Here is a 21,480-nt window from a genome sequence, read left to right as displayed (position 1 = left end):
TCCACTGAGGACTGGGATGACAAACACTGGATTAAGACGAAGCAGCCGGCAGAACTCTCCCACCGGGTCTCCCCGAAACCGCCGTCCTGGGGGTTACAGACCCTACGCAGTGAGAAAATGACGTAGTGTCGCTTTGGAATCGTAAACACCTGGATTGGTCAATGGGCTTCACGACTTGACACTTGATCACATTTATGCCTTTAAAACACACTTTGCTCTAACTTTTGTCCATCTATTCCAAGCTATCAACTTCTCATATCTAATGCATTTGCAGAGTAGCCTTTCACTTTTATGGTAATTGTGCTCAGTCTGTCCAAATTCACCCAGCTGAAAGAGAAGCATCAACCGCTTCCAGGAATTCAAGGCTCAAGTGAGTTTTTGAGACGCCGTCACTTTAAGAGATAGGGGAACAATCATTCAGGCTGGTCTCTCGGATGATGATGAGGCACTTAAGTCTAATGGTATCCTTATAAACTGAAAGGTTTCCTCTGATACTTTAATCTTCACACACAGGTTAAAAGCTTTCATGTCTTGGATCATGGACTTAATACCGTCAACAAAACAAACACCCTGGCATGTGAGGGCCGTTGTTTTTGAGTAGTAAGATATTTAATGTAGTGGAATTTTTTTGTCAATTAAAAAAATAATAGAGAACAATAGCTATACTTAAATCACTGAAATAAAAATCTTTCCAAAAAAGGAAGGAAGAGATCAAAGGCATTTTCCATGAATCTGTCTGCATAACGTCAAGACACCAAGACACCAAGAGATTTTACATTATGTAAAAGGTTTTTCTCTCAATTATTGTTACTTTGATGGTGCTGTAGAAGCATAAGTTCTACAACCATAGGTCTATAATAGCCGCTTTTTAAAATAATCTCATTCCAGAAAACATATAGGTGGAATAATTGTAATTCATTTCCTGCCACTTTCCTGGGACCAGCTTCCACTCTCGACCAGAAATACAAAAGATGAGACGATTCGCCGGTCGGCCTGTAAAACAGCGCTCTGAGCACTAACTCTTTTTTCCAGGAAGAAAACCAAATAGGCCATTCTGCCGACGTTTTGGAGACGTGCTGTCAGGAAAAGCAGCATTTAACGAGGGCTAGTTACCCATCAGCCAAAGGAACAGATCCACGGCACAGCTGGACCCCGGTAAGGCTGCTTCGGGTTTTCGGCACAATGTTTACTCTCGGCTGTATCCTAACAGCACCATGGCGACTAGCCGTCTGTGTCAGCGCAGTTTCACATTAATCTCATCCAGACAAAGCTTTTGATGAGGAATATAAAGAGATCGATTCGTTTGAGCTAAAAGCACCAGATGGATCCATGCAGCTCGAATGGGACTCAGAGATGCTGCTTGGCTACTAAAGAATGTCAAGCCAAAATGACGCAGGTCCAGATCTTTCACTCCTTATTAGTACTAATGGCTTTGAGTTCTAAATAATACTTATGCTAGAGGTTTATCTGGATTTATTATAACACATTTCAGTCTTAAAGCCTTGTATTTAGAGTTGTGCCTTTTATATGTAAACATGAAAATCTAGGCCTAATGAAAAATGCTGAGCCAAGTAAAAATTTCCTTTAATCGTGCACGGTGGAGAAAAACATTTTCACGTTTTAACTGAGTATCCACTTGCTTTTGTAATCAGGATATCACTTTCGTTTAGTAAAGCAACACCAAAACCATGCCCCCCCCCCTCCCCGGCTGAGGGAATCGCTCCCAGCCCTATGTCAGGCTTCTCCCGGGGGTGGTGGGGATTATGACATCCACATGGCTAGAGATCAGCGGCTCATCCACACCACAAATTCAATCCCCAGTCAGATCAGCGACGGGCCACCCTGGTGATCAGCCTTATTCACACCATCTCTCAGGGTCCTCCTGCCCGCACAAGAAGGTAAATCATGCTGCCTGATTGAAGGCCAGAGTCTCCATTTCCTTAGTAGTTCTGCTGTGTACTGAAGATCTTTAACCATGGTAGTTGCATGGCAACTTCCATCTCAGAGTAACTCGTTCAGCAGGCAGTTTTACATTTTCCCAATTTATACAGCCGCATATATTAATTGAACAGATTCAGGTTCAGCCTGTAGCCACAACAGGAGGGATCTTCTGGGAAATGGACACAGCAGCTATTTGACAGTAACCCCTCGCTCGTCAGCGCAGGCTAACCGCTACCTGGCTACATATGAGCTAAGCTTCTGCTGCACGCTGCTTCACGCCTGCCGGACAGGGAAGGCCGGCCCTACCTGTCGTAGTCGCCATTGCAGAGCGCCCGCACCGGGATGGTGAAGGGCTGCCACACGGGGTTTAGCGTGTTCTTCACCACCTCCGTCTTGTGGCAGATGGTGAACCTGAGTGCGGGGGTGGGGGGGGGGGGACATCACAATCACGAGAGGTAGGTTATTTCAGCTATGAGCGACGGAGCTCTTTGCCACCCGCCTCCCAGCTCAGAAACACCACACAGCAACACGTTATTTCATAATCCTTAGCGGAGGCTTATTTTATGCTCCATAGTTGCCTATGGCAACTGATATAAATGATCAGAGGCTGGACCCCCGCCAAACTCCGAACTACCTTGCATTCTCACTCCTGCCCATAAGAGGTGATCAGTGTCTCTAAACAGTGACGAGTCCGGTTTCGTGCTTTTTTAGGATGACATTTTGCAGGCTGTCGCTCGGCTGGAGGCCTCGTTTGGGGGCTACATGAGACACATTCAAGGGGCATTTTATCGGGACACCTATGTTTTTAAATGTACCGTAAGAAACGGGTTTCCAGCTGGGCGAGCACATGTACGCATCTCCGCGGAGGAGCAGAGGACGAGTCCGCGTTTAACTAAGCAGGCTCAACGGGAATCGTGGGTGTAAACCATGAGGGGGTGTGAACACTGTCACATTTTAATTTATCGAGACAGAATCTATAAGTAAAAAAAAACGATAAAGCAGATTTGAAAAGGTGGCGTGCCGGATTAGTGACACACGGGAAAACAGATGGTAACATCAGCTCCAATGCGTTTCTGTCATTTCCAATGTTCCACGTAAGGAAAATGTATCACTCCAACCGCGGCACAGATGTTTTTCCCATGAGCTGTCTTCCATGTCCTCTAAATTGTTATTTTGTATATACAGTAAAAAAAAGTTTACATCGTTCCCTAAAGTCTGATTGAAAAAATAAATTCCAAAATATCTGACCCTTTAAATATGACATTAACATTATGATGTAAAAATGTATTTTTTTTAAATATGGAATTGTGCATAGAAATTGCTTTCTGTATAGTTCCTACATTAAAACTCCAGCCTCTTAACAAGACCATACTTACAGTAACTTTGTATATTCAGGGATGAATTCAGCTAAGCCTTTAAAATCTTAATAGAAACCTTTTTGCAAATCGATGCATTGTTCTAAACACTTTTAGGAATGATGTGTTTAATCCATAAAAAGTTCCACTTGTATATAACAAGCTATCATAAAAGGCGCTTTTAATAAATATACATGCACAGACACACACACACACTTATTATGCTGAATTTATTGCCATCTTTCAGCACAAAAAAGACACAGATTACAAAAAGACTCAGAACATTAAGTATGGCACCGCAAATGAGATATGTAACGCTGAAGAGCCATGGATACCGAACGAGAGGCAGACGGTAGCTCGCGTTGTGCTTATGCCTGTCAGCAGGATGTCTGCCCTTTATCCGCTCGTCTTAAGAGGGCTGGAGCTCAGTCCCTGGACGCTGAGCAGGTAGATGCTGGGGATGGATGGCGTGTACCATTGCTGTGTACCATTGCTGTATACCATTGCTGTGCTGTGCTCTTTGTCCCATTTTATACATGACATACTGTATATAGACAGCGCACACCTCTGCAAGGCAAAAAATAAATATCTTTGCAAATGCATTTTGGCTTTCAGGAGATCAAGGAGCTGACAGGCATTTGACAGCTCAGCTAATCACTAATGCGGCTTTTGAGCAATTTAAGTTTCCTCACTTAGTTCAGAGAGACATTATTCAATAGTGTACCATTAGACAAGCTTGATTAGCACCATTTAGTGTGTGTTTATGTCTCTTGCTGTTTACCACAGCAAGATGACATGAGAGGTTACGGTTTTGTGCCCTATTAGCCTGATGGCTAAAATCACTCACGCTTCTGGTTTGCAGATCCAGAGTCACCCAGACGGACTTTAATCGCCAGTGGGAACACAGTGTCTATTTTGGACAGCTCAGCTGTGCCTGCCTGGGGCGCAAATTTTCATTTGACAATAACATGGTGCCTTTGTGAGGCTGATTATTATTCAATGCTGAATAAACCGAAGACAAAAATAAACAAATGATGCGGTTGTGGGTTTTCTGTGTTTCCCGGCCACAGGAAAGAGCGTCTGTCAAACGCTTAATTACTATAACACGTGCATTTTGTTTACGGTCGACCCAAAGCAAGAAAGCCACACTCACGTTCCATCCTCGTTGCTCCTGAAGAACACCATGAAGGGGTCGGACTTGCCAAAAAAGTCCTTCTTGTCCAGCTTATTGGCACAGAATTGCATTGTGGCACTGTCCTGCAGGAGAGACGGGCAGAGTTATGGATCCTAAAGCTACGTCCTTCTGGGATGCAAAAATTACTGGGAAATATCTTCCCATTATCACTCAAATGGATTTGCTACAGCTGTGAGTCAGAACACTAGAAAAACAAAATAAACACCTATATTAAATATATAAAGCGAATGCCAACTGGAATATCACTGCCATAGCAGTACACCATGACTAACCTTTATGCTTAACATGCAAAATAAACCAAAAATATCCTGTAAACATTATGTACAGCATGAACATGAACATAATTAAGTACCACATTTGCTGCAAAATAAACAGAAGGATACAGTTTAGTAAATTGGTAATAACAGAGACCTTATGTATCAGTACTTTTAAATAGAATGGAATGCTGTTACTGTCCTTGCACAGCTAGCAAGCAGAACGAAATTCCATTTTGACATATTTCATCTTGCCCCCCCATGAGACACACACGTATCCGTAAACGTCTACATGCACAAAGATACACTTTTCTGTGGAACAGCGAGTCGCCGGTGAGAGATTGACTTACTAAATCAAAATTGTGGGAGATGCCTGGGTAGACACTCACTAATTAGCCTATTGCGTCTTACCATTGCTATCAGTGTGATGATTGCAAAGTGGCACTTTTGCTACCAAACGTCCCCATGCAATCAACACTTTGGTCAAAGTAATAAGCAATTAATATACAACAGAAGGTAAGTATCGACTCAGGCGCATACAAACGGAACTGCCGGCTCTGAAGGCCCTTTAGCGAGGGTGAGTCACCGCCGTGTATCACACGCGAAAGCGATCGCTGCCGCTTAAGCCTACCCTACGCAGCGTCTCTTCGGCGGAACGAACCAGGAGTGGAAGGAACGTGTCACTGTCACCATGACTATGACACCCTTGACAGGGCGGGCCGAGGTCTGGAAGCTGAGGTTTAGAATTTCATTCAAGTGGGCAGGTTTGACGAGGCAGCTGGAAGATGGAACCGCAGGTCAACGGCTTGGTCAAAGATGCATCCGTCAGCTAGTCAGAGCTTAACGACTCCAGAACCATGAATTATGCTAATTAGAAGACTGGCGGCATTCAAACAGCACTTTATCATACTCGCCGTAGAATACCAGAGGTTATAACCCCTGAAATTACATTCTTTTCCTATTAGCTACACCGAGTCTCTGGGAGGCACCTCAATAAGTCTGGGTTGCTTTGGGTGTTTTTTTTTTTCTAACATTATTTGTTTATTCATCAGCCTGTGGCCACAGGTACCTCAGTTACTGGAAGTGAGTTTTCCCAGATTGGAGCAATCGCCTCGTTGAGTTCCTGATACTGCCGGCCAGGCAGGCGCGGGAGGAGTCGCGCTCTTAGGAATTTGTGCAGAAATTCATTGCCGTTTTGCTGACATTACCTGATGGGCGTCGTGTGACTCTGAGAGTTAAGATTCTGTGATCAGAAGGGCGTTGGTTTAAATCCTATGGCTGGCAGAGTGATTTCACAGTTGGGCCCCGGAACCAGGGAGCAAACAACCAGAATCGCACCAGGAACTGTCTCAGCCTGCTTACTTCTATGGCACTTTGCACAAAAGTGTCTGCTAAACATATACATGCAATTAATGTCTGTACTGTCCCAGGAGTCTCTCATTAAAGAAGCCTCACCCCAGAGCAATTTAAATAACACCCTTCATTTGATTAAAGGATGTTATCCGACATGGGCGGCACAATGGGACGGCGGTTAGCACCATTGCCTCACACCTGTGGGACCAGGGTTCTGTGTGTGCGGAGTTTGCATGTTCTCCCCATGTCATGGTGGGGTTTGCCCAGGTACTCTGGATTCCCCCGACAGTCTAAAACCATACTAAGGTTAATTGGAGTTAGCAAGCTGCATGTGAGTGAGCTCTGTGATGGGTTGGTGCCCCATCCTGGGTTGTTCCCTGCTTTGTGCCCTGCGATGGGTTGGTGCCCCATCCTGAGCTGTTCCCTGCCTTGTGCCCATAGGTTCCAGACTCCCTGCAACCATACATAGGAAAAGTGGCTACAGAAGATGGATGTTACCCAACAAAGACAACCTCACACAACTTGGCAGTAGTTTCCACTGTATTCACATGCATATATTACTTTAGATGCAGTTTTTAATTGAAAGTTTATGAAATGCAGCTCAGAGCTCTAAATAAATCATATACAGTAATAAGCTTTTGGCTTCCATTGTGCAGACTGAAGGTTAGTTAAGGACCCTGAGGAAAGCCACACAGCACAGGGAAGAGATGCAAACCTCACACACAGAGCAGAGATGGGATTCAAACCCCCAGCCCCGGAGGCAAGATGTAACAGGGCTACCCAGCAGGCCACAAATTCAATTAACAGTTATTACATTTTAAAATCCTATTGGAAACAAATCTGATAAGGAGGACCGAACATGTTTTTCTGGATTTCTTTGATTGATGTCATATATCTCTAACCAAACATTGCTTTGAAGGCCGCTGAATGTTAAACGATCCAAGAAACCTTGCGGGAGACCAATAATGACAGCGACGCACGAACAATCAGTAATAACCACTTTTTCATTGCACGTTTTCATTAATTGAAACCTATTTTATCAATAGCCATTCGATTTGGGCGGACGGCACTGATGATTCTCGCTCAGTGTCTTTGACAAGTAGACAGATCTTCCAGGCAGTGTTTTGATTTTAATAACCCAATATCACACCTCTGTGCCCATCAGGGACAAAGGAAACCATCTTTATTTTTACTCTGAAGTGATATTACAACTAAAATGTAAACTCTCCATAGATGCACAGGGCTGCAGTCATCCGTTGCATTGCCTGAATGCCTGGAACATCTGAAGAAAGTGACAGAGGACTAATCCAGCACTAATCCTCTACAGAGTTTAACACCGGCTTTGTTCCCCGTAACCTTTGTGTGTGCTGGGTACAGGATGGCACACTAAGACACAGCGGGCAGCACTGTTTAAATGCCACTCCAGCTCAGCATGTGGGGTTGGCACACGGGCATCCTCTGAGGACGCCACTCTCCCCCCGCTGTCTAAAGACGTGCTACTGGATGAATTGATGTCTCTAAATGGCCACATGTGTTTGTGTCTGTGTGTGTGTGTGTGTGGCTGTACACACATCTTGTGGATAGACTGAGTGTGGGCAATGCTTTGGAGGGGTCTGTGGCTCAGCAGGTTAAGATTCTGGGTCTGTAATCAGAAGGTAATTGGTTCAAACCCTAGGCTGATTGGGCCCCTAATCAGGATCCCTGTTTAATCCTTCTTTCTTAAGAAATTATGTCACTTTGAATAAAAGTGTCTGCTAAATATATTATTGTAAATACTTCCTGGGATAGGCTCCGGGACCCCAGTAACACTGCACTGGATGATCAGCTAAAAGATAAATGGGTGTAGCATGTACCTTCAGGTATACATAGACTTTGTCCATATAGTGCACAGAGTCTACGCACCCATTGAGATGCACCATTTTTTCTGCCAGAAAGGAATATGCGTCACAGGTTCTCCTCTTTAGATGGAGCACAAAGTATATTCTTGAACATTCCAAGAATTAAAAAAATGGAAAATCTTTTGGATAAGTGTACATGCTGCTTAATAGCAGAAATTAGCTTTTGTGCTCCAAATTGCCTATGAAATTGCCCAGTCAGCTAATTCTCTCCCAACCTGTGTTCAGAGATGCACATGAATATCAGCTGTTGTACATCCTCACTCTTACAGAGTGAAGTAGATTTTGCATAAAGAATGAACTATGGGGGGGGACGAAAAATACTGTCATGGAATGAATTTCAGAAGCACAACATATATTTTGGGATATTTGTCAATGACTGGTAACTGTGTGGGCAACAGTACCCACGATTTCAGAAAGGAGAAAGAAGAAGTGCATGTATCCTCTCTCACTGGGGGGTCACTGTGGAGATGCTGAAGCTGTGTGGATGCATTTTGTGGTCTGATAAATTCAGGATGGAACATTTCGGCCCGAATGCAGTATGCATTCGATAGCACACATCGCCAAAGCAGCCCGTCCTCACTGAATAGCAAAGGGATGGTATCACTCTGCTCAGCGGGGAGCAAGGACCTTCTCAGGGTGGGGGGTGGAGGGAATCGGCAGCAACAAAATACAGATATTCCTGACCGAAACTTGCTGAACTCAGCAAGAAAGCTTCAAGCGAGTAGCAAGTTAACTTTTCAACATGACAATAAGGCTGAACACAGAGTCAAACCCACTGTCTAGTGGTTAAAGAATATAGAGGCCATCAAATATATGTAAATAACTAATAAAATCAAACCAAATGCATCTATCAAGACTCTCGTCCTACAAGAAATCCTAAGCAGTAAAATCTGATCTCAATAACCTTGCCTGCTTGCCTGTCTGTCTGTTTGCCTACCTGTCCGTCTGCTTGTCTGCCTGTTTGCATGTCTGCCTTCCTGTCTGTCTGTCTGCGTGTCTGCCTACCTGTCTGTCTGCTTGTTTTCCTGCAAGTCTGCGTGCTTGCGTGTCTGCCTACCTGTCTGTCTGCTTGCATGTATGCCTACCTGTCTGTCTGTCTGCTTGTCTGCCTACCTGTCTGTCTGCTTATCTGCCTGCCGCTCTGCCTGCTTGCGTGTCTGCCTGCCTGTCTGTCTGTTGAAGGGCCTGGCTGGATTTTGATGATGGCTGGTTTTTGATAAATACTCATCTCACTGTCCACAGGCATGCAATTAGCTGTGTCAAGGGCAGGACAAAATACAAGCGATTCAATTTGATCCATAATTGCATTTTTCATAAGAATCATTCACTTGATTTCAGGGTCAGTCTTAATCATTTAGCCCATCATCTCACGAGGGTCTTGGTTTCAGATGTTTGGAGATGTTTTGGAGAGGGTGTGGAGACTTGCTGTCCATGCTGCTAGCAGACAATGTTTCGCCCTTGCCTCCATCACACCCTGGGGTTGCTTCAGAACGGAAACCAAGATCAGCTGATGTCTGTGGTGCGTTTTTTCATCACAGTGCTGGAGACTGAGCTTTAGTCAGGAGCCGCAAATCTGGAGATTGAAGCAGCTCTTTACTTCAGCCTCTTTCCTTGAGGATGCTTGACAATGCAGCAAACTTGGTGTGTGTGAGAGGGAGCGAGAGACGCGGGGGAGCTGAGACAGAGGAGGGATGATTAACCGTATTCACCCGAGGCGAGTCCCTCGACCCGTCAAAGCCGCACTGATTGGAGCTAGCAGTGGTTCCAATAAAATAACCACACAATAAAAGAGCCCCCGCTCATCAGTAGCGTATTGTTGTTCGCTATTGCGTGGCCCCCCCCAGGATCCTCTACCCTCAGCTAAACATCCGTTCAACGTCAGCGCCGGTTTGCCTCCCACGTCGCCCTGCCGCAGCGTGACATCCTCTCGCGGTTTTACCAAACACCGATCACCGGCAAGACGAAGTGAACCTTTGTTTGCCATTCGCACAAGTACATTGGAATGTGTTTATATATACACCCATGAGCCAAAACATTATGACCCCCACATGAAGCAAATAATGTTGACTGTCTCGTATACATGTGGAAGAAGTGAGTATCGAGGTCTGGGATGTATTAGATGATAAGCTAACATTCAGGACTCATAGCCGACATCTTGAATGGAGAAGAATCTGAGTGACTTTGACAAGGTCCGGATTATTATGGGAGGATGACTGGGTCAGTGAATCTCAGAAACGGCCAGGCTTGTGGGTAGCTCACGGTCAGCACCTAGCACCCCCTCAGAGTGGTCTGAGGATGGAAAAACACAAACCACCCATAGGGTGTGAATAAAGGAAAAGATGAAGCTTGAGGTCTGAGGACAGTATTTATCTGGTGCCCTTGAGGAAGCTTCCAGAGGGTTAAGGATGTTGCGTAAGGATCCAAGAGACTATTTGTCCAAGGACAGGATTTGAACCTGTGACCTTCCAATCACCAAACTCTCCCATCGATGGCCCTGCTAAATAGCTGACCGAAGACATCACCAAGAAGCATCACCTGAGCACTGTGAGGAACATGCACGACATGGCCAACAGCCACATCGCCCTCCTGCTGGGGAAGCCTCGAAACGGGCACTCGGCTTTCATATCTTTGCGATTATTGTGTGTCGTCTCAGGAGCCCAAGCAATGCCGGTTACAGAGTGACTCCACGCGCATCGGTGTCCCACTTCACCCCGCTCGGACATTTTTCTAGGAGCGTAAAGCCAGGAGGAATTCCAGGCGGCTTGCATGATTCACAGCTCGAACTGCTCCAGGAAAACCGTCACCAGACCGGCGGAGTTAAACCAGCGACATTTCACTAACATGTAACCCACTACATAAGCGGTATGCTACTGAAAGCTCTTAACAACCAGAGAGGGGGGATCTTGTTGATGTGATTTCCCTTCCCAGTGCCACTCAATATTAAAGTGTGGCAAATTTATATATTTACAAGGGGAAACATCTGTCAGATCTTCAACAGACCTGAATTGTTTGTATAAATATCTCACTGTAAATATTTATATTAATTCTTTCATTGGATCTATAAAACATTTTTTATTCATTTTTTTGAAAAAAGCAAATACCATTACAAATTATATCCCTGGCTTGTTTACAGCCTTTTTGAAGAGCTGATGCTTTCTATCACATCAATTTTAATCCCAATCTACCCCATAATACAGTTATACGTAAATAAAGCACTTGTATGACTGAAAACACACACGCCATATTGCTGATTTCAGACTTCAGAAGACGGTCAAGCATGACATACAAGTTGCAGCGATGCCGGCTGTGATTTATTACACCGTGACCAGGAATGATTAAACAAGGGGTGTGTGTGTCTGTTCATGTGTGTGTGTATGTATATGTGTGCGTCTGTGTCTGCATGTGTGTCTGTGTGTGTGTGTGTGCATCTGTGCATGTGTGCGTGTATGTGCGTTTGTGTCTGTGTTTGCATATGTGTGTCAAAGTGTGTGTGTTTGCATGTGTGAGCATCTACGTGTTCATTTGAAGCCGGCAGTGTAGTTACTTTAGAGCAGAGATGGCGGTATATCTCACGAAGCGTTACGTAACTGTCGCTAATGATACTGCAAGAGGTGGAGGTATATATCATGAAGCGTCACGTAACTGTCGCTACTGATACCGCAAGAGGTGGCGGTATATCTCACGATGCGTCACGTAACTGTCGCTAATGATACTGCAAGAGGTGGAGGTATATATCATGAAGCGTCACGTAACTGTCGCTACTGATACCGCAAGAGGTGGCGGTATATCTCACGATGCGTCACGTAATTGTCGCTAATGATACAGCAAGAGGTGGCGGTATATCTCACGAAGCGTCACGTAACTGTCGCTAATGATACCGCAAATGGTGGCGGTATATCTCACGAAGCGTCACGTAACTGTCGCTAATGATACCGCAAGAGGTGGCGATGTCTCTCGAAAAAAACACGTAACTGTCGCTAATGATACCGCAAGAGGTGGCGGTATATCTCACGAAGCGTCACGTAACTGTCGCTAATGATACCGCAAGAGGTGGCGGTATATCTCACGAAGCGTTACGTAACTGTCGCTAATGATACTGCAAGAGGTGGAGGTATATCTCACGAAGCGTCACGTAACTGTCGCTAATGATACCGCAAATGGTGGCGGTATATCTCACGAAGCGTCACGTAACTGTCGCTAATGATACCGCAAGAGGTGGCGATGTCTCTCGAAAAAAACACGTAACTGTCGCTAATGATACCGCAAGAGGTGGCGGTATATCTCACGAAGCGTCACGTAACTGTCGCTAATGATACCGCAAGAGGTGGCGGTATATCTCACGAAGCGTTACGTAACTGTCGCTAATGATACTGCAAGAGGTGGAGGTATATATCATGAAGCGTCACGTAACTGTCGCTACTGATACCGCAAGAGGTGGCGGTATATCTCACGATGCGTCACGTAATTGTCGCTAATGATACAGCAAGAGGTGGCGGTATATCTCACGAAGCGTCACGTAACTGTCGCTAATGATACCGCAAATGGTGGCGGTATATCTCACGAAGCGTCACGTAACTGTCGCTAATGATACCGCAAGAGGTGGCGATGTCTCTCGAAAAAAACACGTAACTGTCGCTAATGATACCGCAAGAGGTGGCGGTATATCTCACGAAGCGTCACGTAACTGTCGCTAATGATACCGCAAGAGGTGGCGGTATATCTCACGAAGCGTCACGTAACTGTCGCTAATGATACCGCAAGAGGTGGCGATGTCTCTCGAAAAAAACACGTAACTGTCGCTAATGATACCGCAAGAGGTGGCGGCATATCTCACGAAGCGTCACATAACTGTCGCTAATGATACCGCAAGAGGTGGCGGTATATCTCACGAAGCGTCACATAACTGTCGCTAATGATACCGCAAGAGGTGGCGGTATATCTCACGAAGCGTCACGTAACTGTCGCTAATGATACCGCAAGAGGTGGCGGTATATCTCACAGAGCGTTACGTAACTGTCGCTAATGATACCGCAAGAGGTGGCGGTATATCTCACGGAGCGTTACGTAACTGTCGCTAATGATACCGCAAGAGGTGGCGGTATATCTCACGGAGCATTACGTAACTGTCGCTAATGATACCGCAAGAGGTGGCGGTATATCTCACGGAGCGTTATGTAACTGTCGCTAATGATACCGCAAGACGTGGCGGTATATCTCACGGAGCATTACGTAACTGTCGCTAATGATACCGCAAGACGTGGCGGTATATCTCACGGAGCCTTAAGTAACTGTCGCTAATGATACCGCAAGACGTGGCGGTATATCTCACGAAGCGTCACGTAACTGTCGCTAATGATACCGCAAGACGTGGCGGTATATCTCACGAAGCGTCACGTGACTGTCGCTAATGATACCACAAGACGTGGCGGTATATCTCACGAAGCATCACGTAACTGTTGCTAATGATACTGCAGAATTCCTCCTGCCTGGTGCTACCAGTTGTTAGTCTCGAGTCCACATATCGCCTGTGCAGGCCGTCCGGGGTATATCAGGTGCATGGACACTTGCCGCCTGCTGTGTGTCCTACAGAACACTCCATCACACTTGGAGGTAGCAGGACACACAGGTTGGCGGCTTGCTAGCACCACAGTGATTTCGGCACAGCTAATCTCGCTGAAGCGGATGTCCTACGGTTGTGCAGGGTGGGCACTTAGCCAGTGCCTCGAGCGTTTCAGGACCGCGGGCGAAGGGCCCAGAGATTAAACGATTAAAGGGACATTAATGGAGCTTGGGGGGTGCTGTGGGGGCTGTATAATGGCTCCTGGTGCTTTATCGGACACAGACAAGACTGCGACACAGAGGGCTCGAACGCACACCTGCAGACTGGCTGTTGGCTCTGACAGCCCTCGCCTGACTTTTTCACAGCAGGCTCTCTGTAGCTCCACATGGGACGGCCGCTCTCCCCAGGGCGAGCTACATCGATATCCCAGCATGCGGGTCACACCCCAATGTCATACGAAGCTGAAGCAGACACGTGCTTTAAAAGGAGGCTGAGCTGCTAGAGCAAATCCAGCAGCTTCCTGCCATGAGGTTGGGGTCCTATGAGGCGTCCTGCCAAAATGCCTGACAATCAGTCATCGCATTACACTGCAGTAAAAACATTTAAATTGGGGACTGATAGTTTATACGGTAAATTAACATGCAAATTATTGAAGAGAAGGTCAAAGATTCGAAAAGTATTACAGGGAAACAGTGAAGAGAGGCAAAAAAAAAATCTGCTGGAGAACTCAACTGCTTAGAGATCAGCCGCCGATGTGCCAAAGGACCTGTGTTTGAGCCTCAGCTTGGGCAAATCTATACCGAATTTCCCCAAGGGATCAATAAAGTTTATCCTATCTTATCTTAAAACTTTAGACATGAAGTTACAGTCTCTAGACTCTCCGCTGCCCCACATTCGGGAAGTCAGACCTCGTTAGCGGAGAACAGACACAGGCGGAAGTGGGAGGAAGAGAAGGCAACGCACGGATGAGAGCAGATTAGAGACTGACAGAGAGACGGAGCCTCACAAACCCCTCCATTTCATGGGGGAGGGGGAGGATGGGGGCATACCAACAAGGGAGGAACTTTGATCTGATCGGATGAGGAACATCACGTCGCTCGTCAGAGAAAACACATGTACAGAAAAAGGCGTGCATGTGTGTGGATTCACACGTGTGGACATGCTGTACATGTAGATGCATCCTGGTCATGTTAAGACACAGCATTCCTCATATATACCCAAGCCTGGATTCACTGAGGCATGTTACACGTACATGTTACATCTCCACGCTTAATCATCAGTCATTTACAACCCGGAAGGTGCTACTTTTATTTTTTTTTTTTTGCGCATTTATTACGGCCTTATGGGGAATTACCCAGACTCCTGCAGTCACAAGGGTGGGCCGGGTAGCAGGCTGTCTGATGCTCTGTACTGTACTCTTAAAGCCGTGGGCTATAGAGGGATGAACTGTTCAGCCCTGGCTCACAGAGCACTGATCCCACATGCTCACCGGCTTTAAACGCCACATCAGACACCACCCAGGGAAACATGCTGCTTTATGAGGTTGGGAAATTTCTGGAAATTTCACGGCGATGCCTCCGGTGTCACCGTTCTTATACATTCAAATAATTCTGAATAAAGGCAGGGATTTGTCGCATGGGAAATCGCTGTATTTAGGTAGTACTACGTGGAAAAGCGTGGGAGATTCCGGGAACAGAACCACGCGACTCGGGGGATTTCCAGCAGACCGGCAGGACACCGGGGAAAACAAAGGATTGTCATTTCGCCAGGGGGAAAAAGAGAAGCAGACATGGCGCCCACATACAGCGATTGCAGTCTGTCACCCAAGGTATCATCCAAACAAAGCTCTGATACAATTACACACACGTACCTCAGCCTTTGTGACCTGCTAAGACCTCTTATATAAAGCAGGGTCAAACAGACTCTGGAGCAAATGGGCGTTAAGGGCCTTGCTCAGGGGCCCGACAGTGAAATCTCTCTACCAACCCAGAGACTGAACCAGCAGTCTTTTGATCACAGGCACAGCATCTAAACCCATTAAGTGGTCATCAAGCACTATATCTACTGTATGCCATTATTCATGTTCACTATATAGCTACATATTACGCATTATTCCGTTTTTGTGCCTAGAATTCAAACCAATAACCTGATGTTTGCCTTGGAAAATACTACCTCCCTGCTATCTGGTATTTCAGAACTGTCGCTACTCAGTTGTATGCCAATCCCCTCAATTCCTTCAGCAACAGAGCAATATAACAACATACTTCCTAGAGAATATAAGCAAACGTTTGGAAATAGGACAAAGGACTTACAGGTACAGAACTGCATCACGCCAGAAGGGGTAAAACGGACCTTAATCAAAAACAGCATAAAACTTCCAGGTACTGGGCAGTTTGCTGTGAAGGGGATGGAAAATATTGGGGTCCATGCCGCAGAAGTTAGTTGTAGAGTTACAGTAGAATTTGTAGTACTGTGGAGTAACATTTGGGTTCTGGCTGGACTGGGGCCTAAGACGACACCCCCGGCCAGCTGCTGTAAACAAATGATGTGTAATCTTCTGGGGGGAACAGCGTTCAGAAGACCACGAAGGTGGGCGAAGAGCACCAATGTAGGCTTTTGAGGTTTTGTGTAGGAAAGCCTGAGATTTTTGGGGGAAGCAGATTATTGTTCGTGGGAAACAGAGACAGGAAAAGCAAAGCATCAGTGGCAGCCTCATCTAGCCTCAAAGCGCCCCCCCAGGACCCGACCGCTTACACAAGCCGCCATCTGGCAGGCGAGGCTGGGGCCACAGCTCGCGCAAGAGTGTTCTTACATCGCTGCGAAGGTGCTGTCACCTGCTCTGCTCCTCTTGTTTCATCTCCTTTTTCCAAAAAAAAACTGAGAACAGAAACACTCTGTGAAGCCTCTGTCTGCCCCCAGAACCTCAGGATCCCTGACACGGCAAATTCACTCATTACCAGATTCCGTGACATTTGGCCTGACGAGTCCCTTGCCAGATGTCCAGCAGGTTTTTCTTAAAAATCACTACAACACCGGATGTTGGAAAGGTACTTCAATTAAGCAATTACGGCTGACTAGCGAACTTTTTCAAATTAAATCCTTTACAACCATACAGAAAAATAAAAGCTATTAGAGACAGAGGAGGCAATTCAACACATAACAACAAAATTATCTCACACCTACTAATGCATGTGATTCAGAATGTAAAACTGTAGGATGTATAAGCTCAATTATATAATGTATACTTAATATGCGTCATTAATAGTGCAAGTATAAAGATGTTCCGTAACATTAAAATAGAGGATATATTGGAAATTTTTGTTTAGCTTGAATGAATTTTCATGTGCTCTTGCTTACCCAAAGTGTACGAGTGCAGAGCTCAATGAGTCAATAATTAATCAGCCAGCAGATCAAAGGGCAGAAAATAATGTAATCTATGGGAAGGACAGGAGCACAGCATTGGCCAGGTATGAAAGGCAGCGCCAAGAAATATGCTGAGTCACCAGAAAGCAGCCACGCCCAGACACACTCGGATACACACACAAACAAGACACACCCAGATTCACGCACAGATAAACGCAGACACACCCAGATTTACACACAGATAAACACAAAGAAACACAGATACACAGACAGAGATAGACAGACACAGATTCAGGCAAACACAGATATACACAGACACACAGGTAGACAGACAGAGATTCAGACAGACACGCATAGCTGGTCACTAGCAAAGGTATTGAGAGGTGCGGCCGTAGCTGTCACACTAGCCCACAGCTGCCAGCCCGTCTTCAGGGCTGCGTTGAGTCACTGCACAGACAGGGCCGTGCAGCTGGCCCCACTCACCCTGCAGTTGCTCAGCTCCTCGGCAGACAGGATGATCGTTCCGCACTTCTTCCCCGCAATGCCCCTGAAAGGAAGCGCAGAGGGCCGGTGAGAGCACAGCCACCTAATGGTGTTACGGAAGGGCTGCAGGTCGCGGACCATGGCCGTGGGGGACAGGGGGCTCTCAGCCAATGAGGCCCTCCTGCCACAAGGTGCTAGGGACTTGGGTGGCAAGGAGGAGGAGCTCTGATCCAGCAAACACACACACACACTCGGTTCCCATGAGGGCGGGGTAGTACTGGATTAGGCCTCTCTGCCTGTGATCAGCAGGTCATCAGTTTGAATCAGATACCCCCCCCCCACCCCCACCTCCTTGGTTACAGTATGTCTCAGAATCGTTTCTCTCTGCTAATCATTCGCACTGATGCTCTTCTGTGCCGGAGGCAGATATTAAAAACATGGGAGCAGTGTGTGGTTCAGTGGGTTATCCCACTGTGTCTGTGATCAGATGGTTGCTAGTTTAAGTCCCCGTGATGGCAAAGTGAGTTCACCATTGAGCCCCTGAGCAAGGCCCGATTGCTCCAGGGATTGACTGTCCCTGTGTTCTCAAAAATGCACAGTGATTCCAAGGAAGCCTTTGTTATATAACTAAGACGTAATATTCAAAACCAGCAGATAGACCCAATGCTGGTCATCAGTACATATAAGAGTAACAGAAAAGGAATAGAGCTCAGTGAACAGGGGGTTACATACAAAAAAATATAAAGAACAATAACAGCATGTTTTAAATACATGTGATCAGACGGTTTGATGCAGAGCAGCAAAATATCATTGAGCAGCTCACCAGCCAGCAGTAAAGCATATACCATACGCATAGACGAGGTCTAGAAATATAGGGACATTTCTGTATTCATACACATCATATTCAGTATTCTGTGAAGTGAGGGGGTCAGTGAATAACTTCCATTTTTGCCTGAGATTTTGCTGCCAGTTTCCTCCTAATAATTATGTGGAACATCCTCAGCTGACGCACCAGACCAGAAAGCCCCACCCCCGAAGTAGCGTCACATAATGGCAGGTGAAATTTAGCCCCCCTCCCCCTTAGCACTCAGTGGTTCTATTTGATGCGTGAGCCGTTTCTCTATGGAAATCCACTCACTAAGCTGTAGTGCCTTTTTCTTGCATCAAGTTAAACCAAGAAATCCTCCCGTTGGTTCCCGGCCTCTTGGCCTATTGCAGCCACTGAGCCGCCGTTCACAGTGACCCCTGATCCGCTCGTCCTGCTCGTAGCTTCTATTAAAGCCTCATCTGAAGGCTTCACTTCATTTCCATCAGACCTTCATTTCTCAAAGACCTTTCCTCAGCGTGACCGTCGCAGGGCACTTAGAAAATAAAGGTGTCCCAATGGCTGCCAGACTGTGGACGTCATTATGCAATTTTATACTGCACAGTACCACCATGGGGGGGATGTACCCCAGCCTTCCGCCATGCTGTCAGAAATGGGCTCCTGCCCCGATTCTGCTCGAGGTAAGCAATCAGGAGATGGATGGATGGATAGATGGATGTCAGAAATGCACGTTAAATTCACGTTATTAAGGGATTAATATTGAGGAGTTTTTAATTGAAACATTGATTAGACTTCTCCAAGTGCCAGTTTAAACCACGTAGGTAAAAGCCATTTTTTTAGAAATACGCAAGATATGAGCAAAGCGATGGGCTCTCTGGTAATTTGCATGCCAGGCGATGCTCTAATTGTCCCCGCCTGCGTCTCTTCCTCCCCTGAATGGGGCTCAGGCCGCCCTCCTGATGGGGTTTCCATAGGGATTGCAGTATTTCAGTATCAGGTTTTCACTGGTGAGCCATTTATGAGCAAGAAACAGAGAAGCATTTCTGCGGCTATATAAGGCAATCGAGTTGGGTGTCCCTGCCAATCAGCGAAAAGCATGTTTCCTTACCCTTGACAACAAAGCAGCCCCCCCCCCCCCCACCCTTCAACCAGGGGGGCTCTCATGTTCACACTCAAGCTGAACCTTTATTTAACACGTGTGCCATTGAATGGTCCCACCTGACCAGGGGGAGGTGTGTTGTTTCTGGGATCCCAAGAAAAAAGTGACTTTGGGGTCCCCTGACTGTTTGTGGACAAGAGGGGCCCCAAGCCCAGAGGACCCCACACAGATGCTCAGCTTGAGCGATGGCAAACACCACCATTGCACCCTGCGCCCAAGTCTTTAGGCAAAAATAAGGCAGCAGATATAGATTTCGATGCCTGGCCCGTGTGGAAGAGGGTGTGAGGATCTGAGCTTCCCAAAGGGAAAACCCCTGCCCCCACCGGCAGGAAGCGGACACGCGCGTCGAGGGGGATGCGGGGGGGCTCTGGCTGGCTGACAACTTGGGGGTGGGGGGTGCAGAGCAAAAGAACGCCAAGTGGCAGGAGCAAGGACGACCAGGACATCCACCTTCCCTGCACAGATATCTACACCCTCCTGGTGCAGACACAGTAACCAGAGTGACCCTGCAAGTACCCAAAGCTACCAGCACTCACTGAAAGTCACCGGAATTTTCATAGCAAGGATTTAGAAACAGATCCACTTCCACGTTTCCTGGGAGCTGAAGCTTGATGTGAATTGATTGCTTCAAACCAGAGACTCCAAGCTCGCTTCCTGTGTCGTGATCGTCTCCTGTTCCCCGTAGGGGCTCCTGTGGCGCAATCGGTTAGCGCGCGGTACTTATATGGCAGTGCCGGGTGGAGCGATGCCGAGGTTGTGAGTTCGAGCCTCACCAGGAGCATAAGCTTTGCATGCATGCAAGCAACCAATCTTATCTTTCTTTGATAACAGATACATGAATTCTCACTGAACTACACACACATATCAAGCACTGAACACAAATCTGGTGATTAGCAATGAATCCAACTTCAGTAAGCTATGCAATTCGATACAGCAGAGGTACCACTGTGCCAATCAAATATGCATAAATTCCCTCTTGCTGTACAAAGCATTTACATTTATTTATTTAGCAGATGCTTTGTTGTGAGACAGATAATTCATCGCAGGCATACTGCTGTGAGGGAGTCAATTTAGGTACAAGTGCAGCTAGGCTGAGCTTCCAGTGAGAAACCAGGAACAGGTGCGAGTTAGCAGAGGAGCGAGAGCTACACAAAAACACCGTTAGAACCTAACATCAAAAAAATCTGTCAACCCAAAAACCCCATGAGGACAAGTGCAAAATTCAAGGAAAGAGCATCCTGGGTTGCCAGGAGACCATAACCGAGGAATAGCCAATGAAGACAGACAGCTGGTCAGTGGTACGACGAGTCAGTTAAGATGTTCCTGCAAAAGACAGAATCTCGAGAGCGCTGTTGCTATGCATTAGCGACATGATCTCTTCAGGACGCACCCTCTCGTGCTACAGCCACAGGAGTTTAATGTCTCTCCATCACGCTCTGACCCGAAAGGTGCACGTCGTCTAAATACATCTATCACTTCTAGAGCATTCTATGATCAAGGAAAGTTTTATGTAAGGGAGTTTGGTGAGCTTCTGTGGGAATTATGCATAATATTAAACAAATATGAATACCATGTCATTAAAAGCTTGGCTCATCAATCAACAATGTTGGCACACTGTGCTTAATTCATATGAAAGTTTTGTTAAAATAAACCTTTTCAAACTCAGTATTGATGCTTTCCTGCCCACACAGGGCATTCATACAGAATAACAGGGTTTAAATGCATAAAGTTCAACATTAAATAGCTCTGGTCTACATACACCCAGACATTATAAACACACTGCTATCATTCTTTATTCGTCTTTTAAATTAAACCCCCCACCCCCGTTCATTGGACTATACTCGAATTCTGTTTACACTTATCTGTGCTGATAAGTAGCACTGTGTCTAACTCCTGGTTTTGAATTTTACATGTTATTCATTTAGGTCCTGCTCAAGAGCCTAATGGTGATTTCACACTGCCAACTGTGGGATTCAAACTGGCGACCTTCCGATTACAGCATAGACGCAGCTAGCTTCGGGGTGCACTGTGACACTGCACTGTGACACTGCACTGTGACAGTGACGGTCGCTTTGATGGTTAGCTGGGTTACA

General features: G+C 46.2%; 1 protein-coding gene and 1 non-coding gene across 3 annotated transcripts in view; one reads left to right on the top strand and one right to left on the bottom strand.

Annotated features, from left to right (window-relative positions):
• Nucleotides 1-21,480, bottom strand: part of LOC125748009 (copine-5) — a 92,383-nt gene that overhangs the window by 24,222 nt on the left and 46,681 nt on the right. For both annotated transcript variants that reach the window (XM_049023791.1, XM_049023792.1), the window contains 3 exons: nucleotides 17,403-17,466; nucleotides 4,450-4,553; nucleotides 2,248-2,352 (listed from right to left, as the gene is read on the bottom strand). In XM_049023791.1, coding sequence (XP_048879748.1) covers nucleotides 2,248-2,352; nucleotides 4,450-4,553; nucleotides 17,403-17,466 — 273 coding nt within the window. The remainder of the gene's footprint in view (nucleotides 1-2,247; nucleotides 2,353-4,449; nucleotides 4,554-17,402; nucleotides 17,467-21,480) is intronic.
• trnai-uau (transfer RNA isoleucine (anticodon UAU)) lies at nucleotides 20,075-20,168 on the top strand. Its single transcript has 2 exons — nucleotides 20,075-20,112; nucleotides 20,133-20,168. It is a non-coding gene; the product is annotated as a tRNA-Ile (tRNA).

The sequence above is a fragment of the Brienomyrus brachyistius genome, chromosome 8 (genome assembly GCF_023856365.1).
Source record: "Brienomyrus brachyistius isolate T26 chromosome 8, BBRACH_0.4, whole genome shotgun sequence".
Classification (NCBI taxonomy): domain Eukaryota; kingdom Metazoa; phylum Chordata; class Actinopteri; order Osteoglossiformes; family Mormyridae; genus Brienomyrus; species Brienomyrus brachyistius.
The sequence above is the reverse complement of the archived record's forward strand: the minus strand, read 5'-3'. Positions and strand labels throughout refer to the sequence as shown.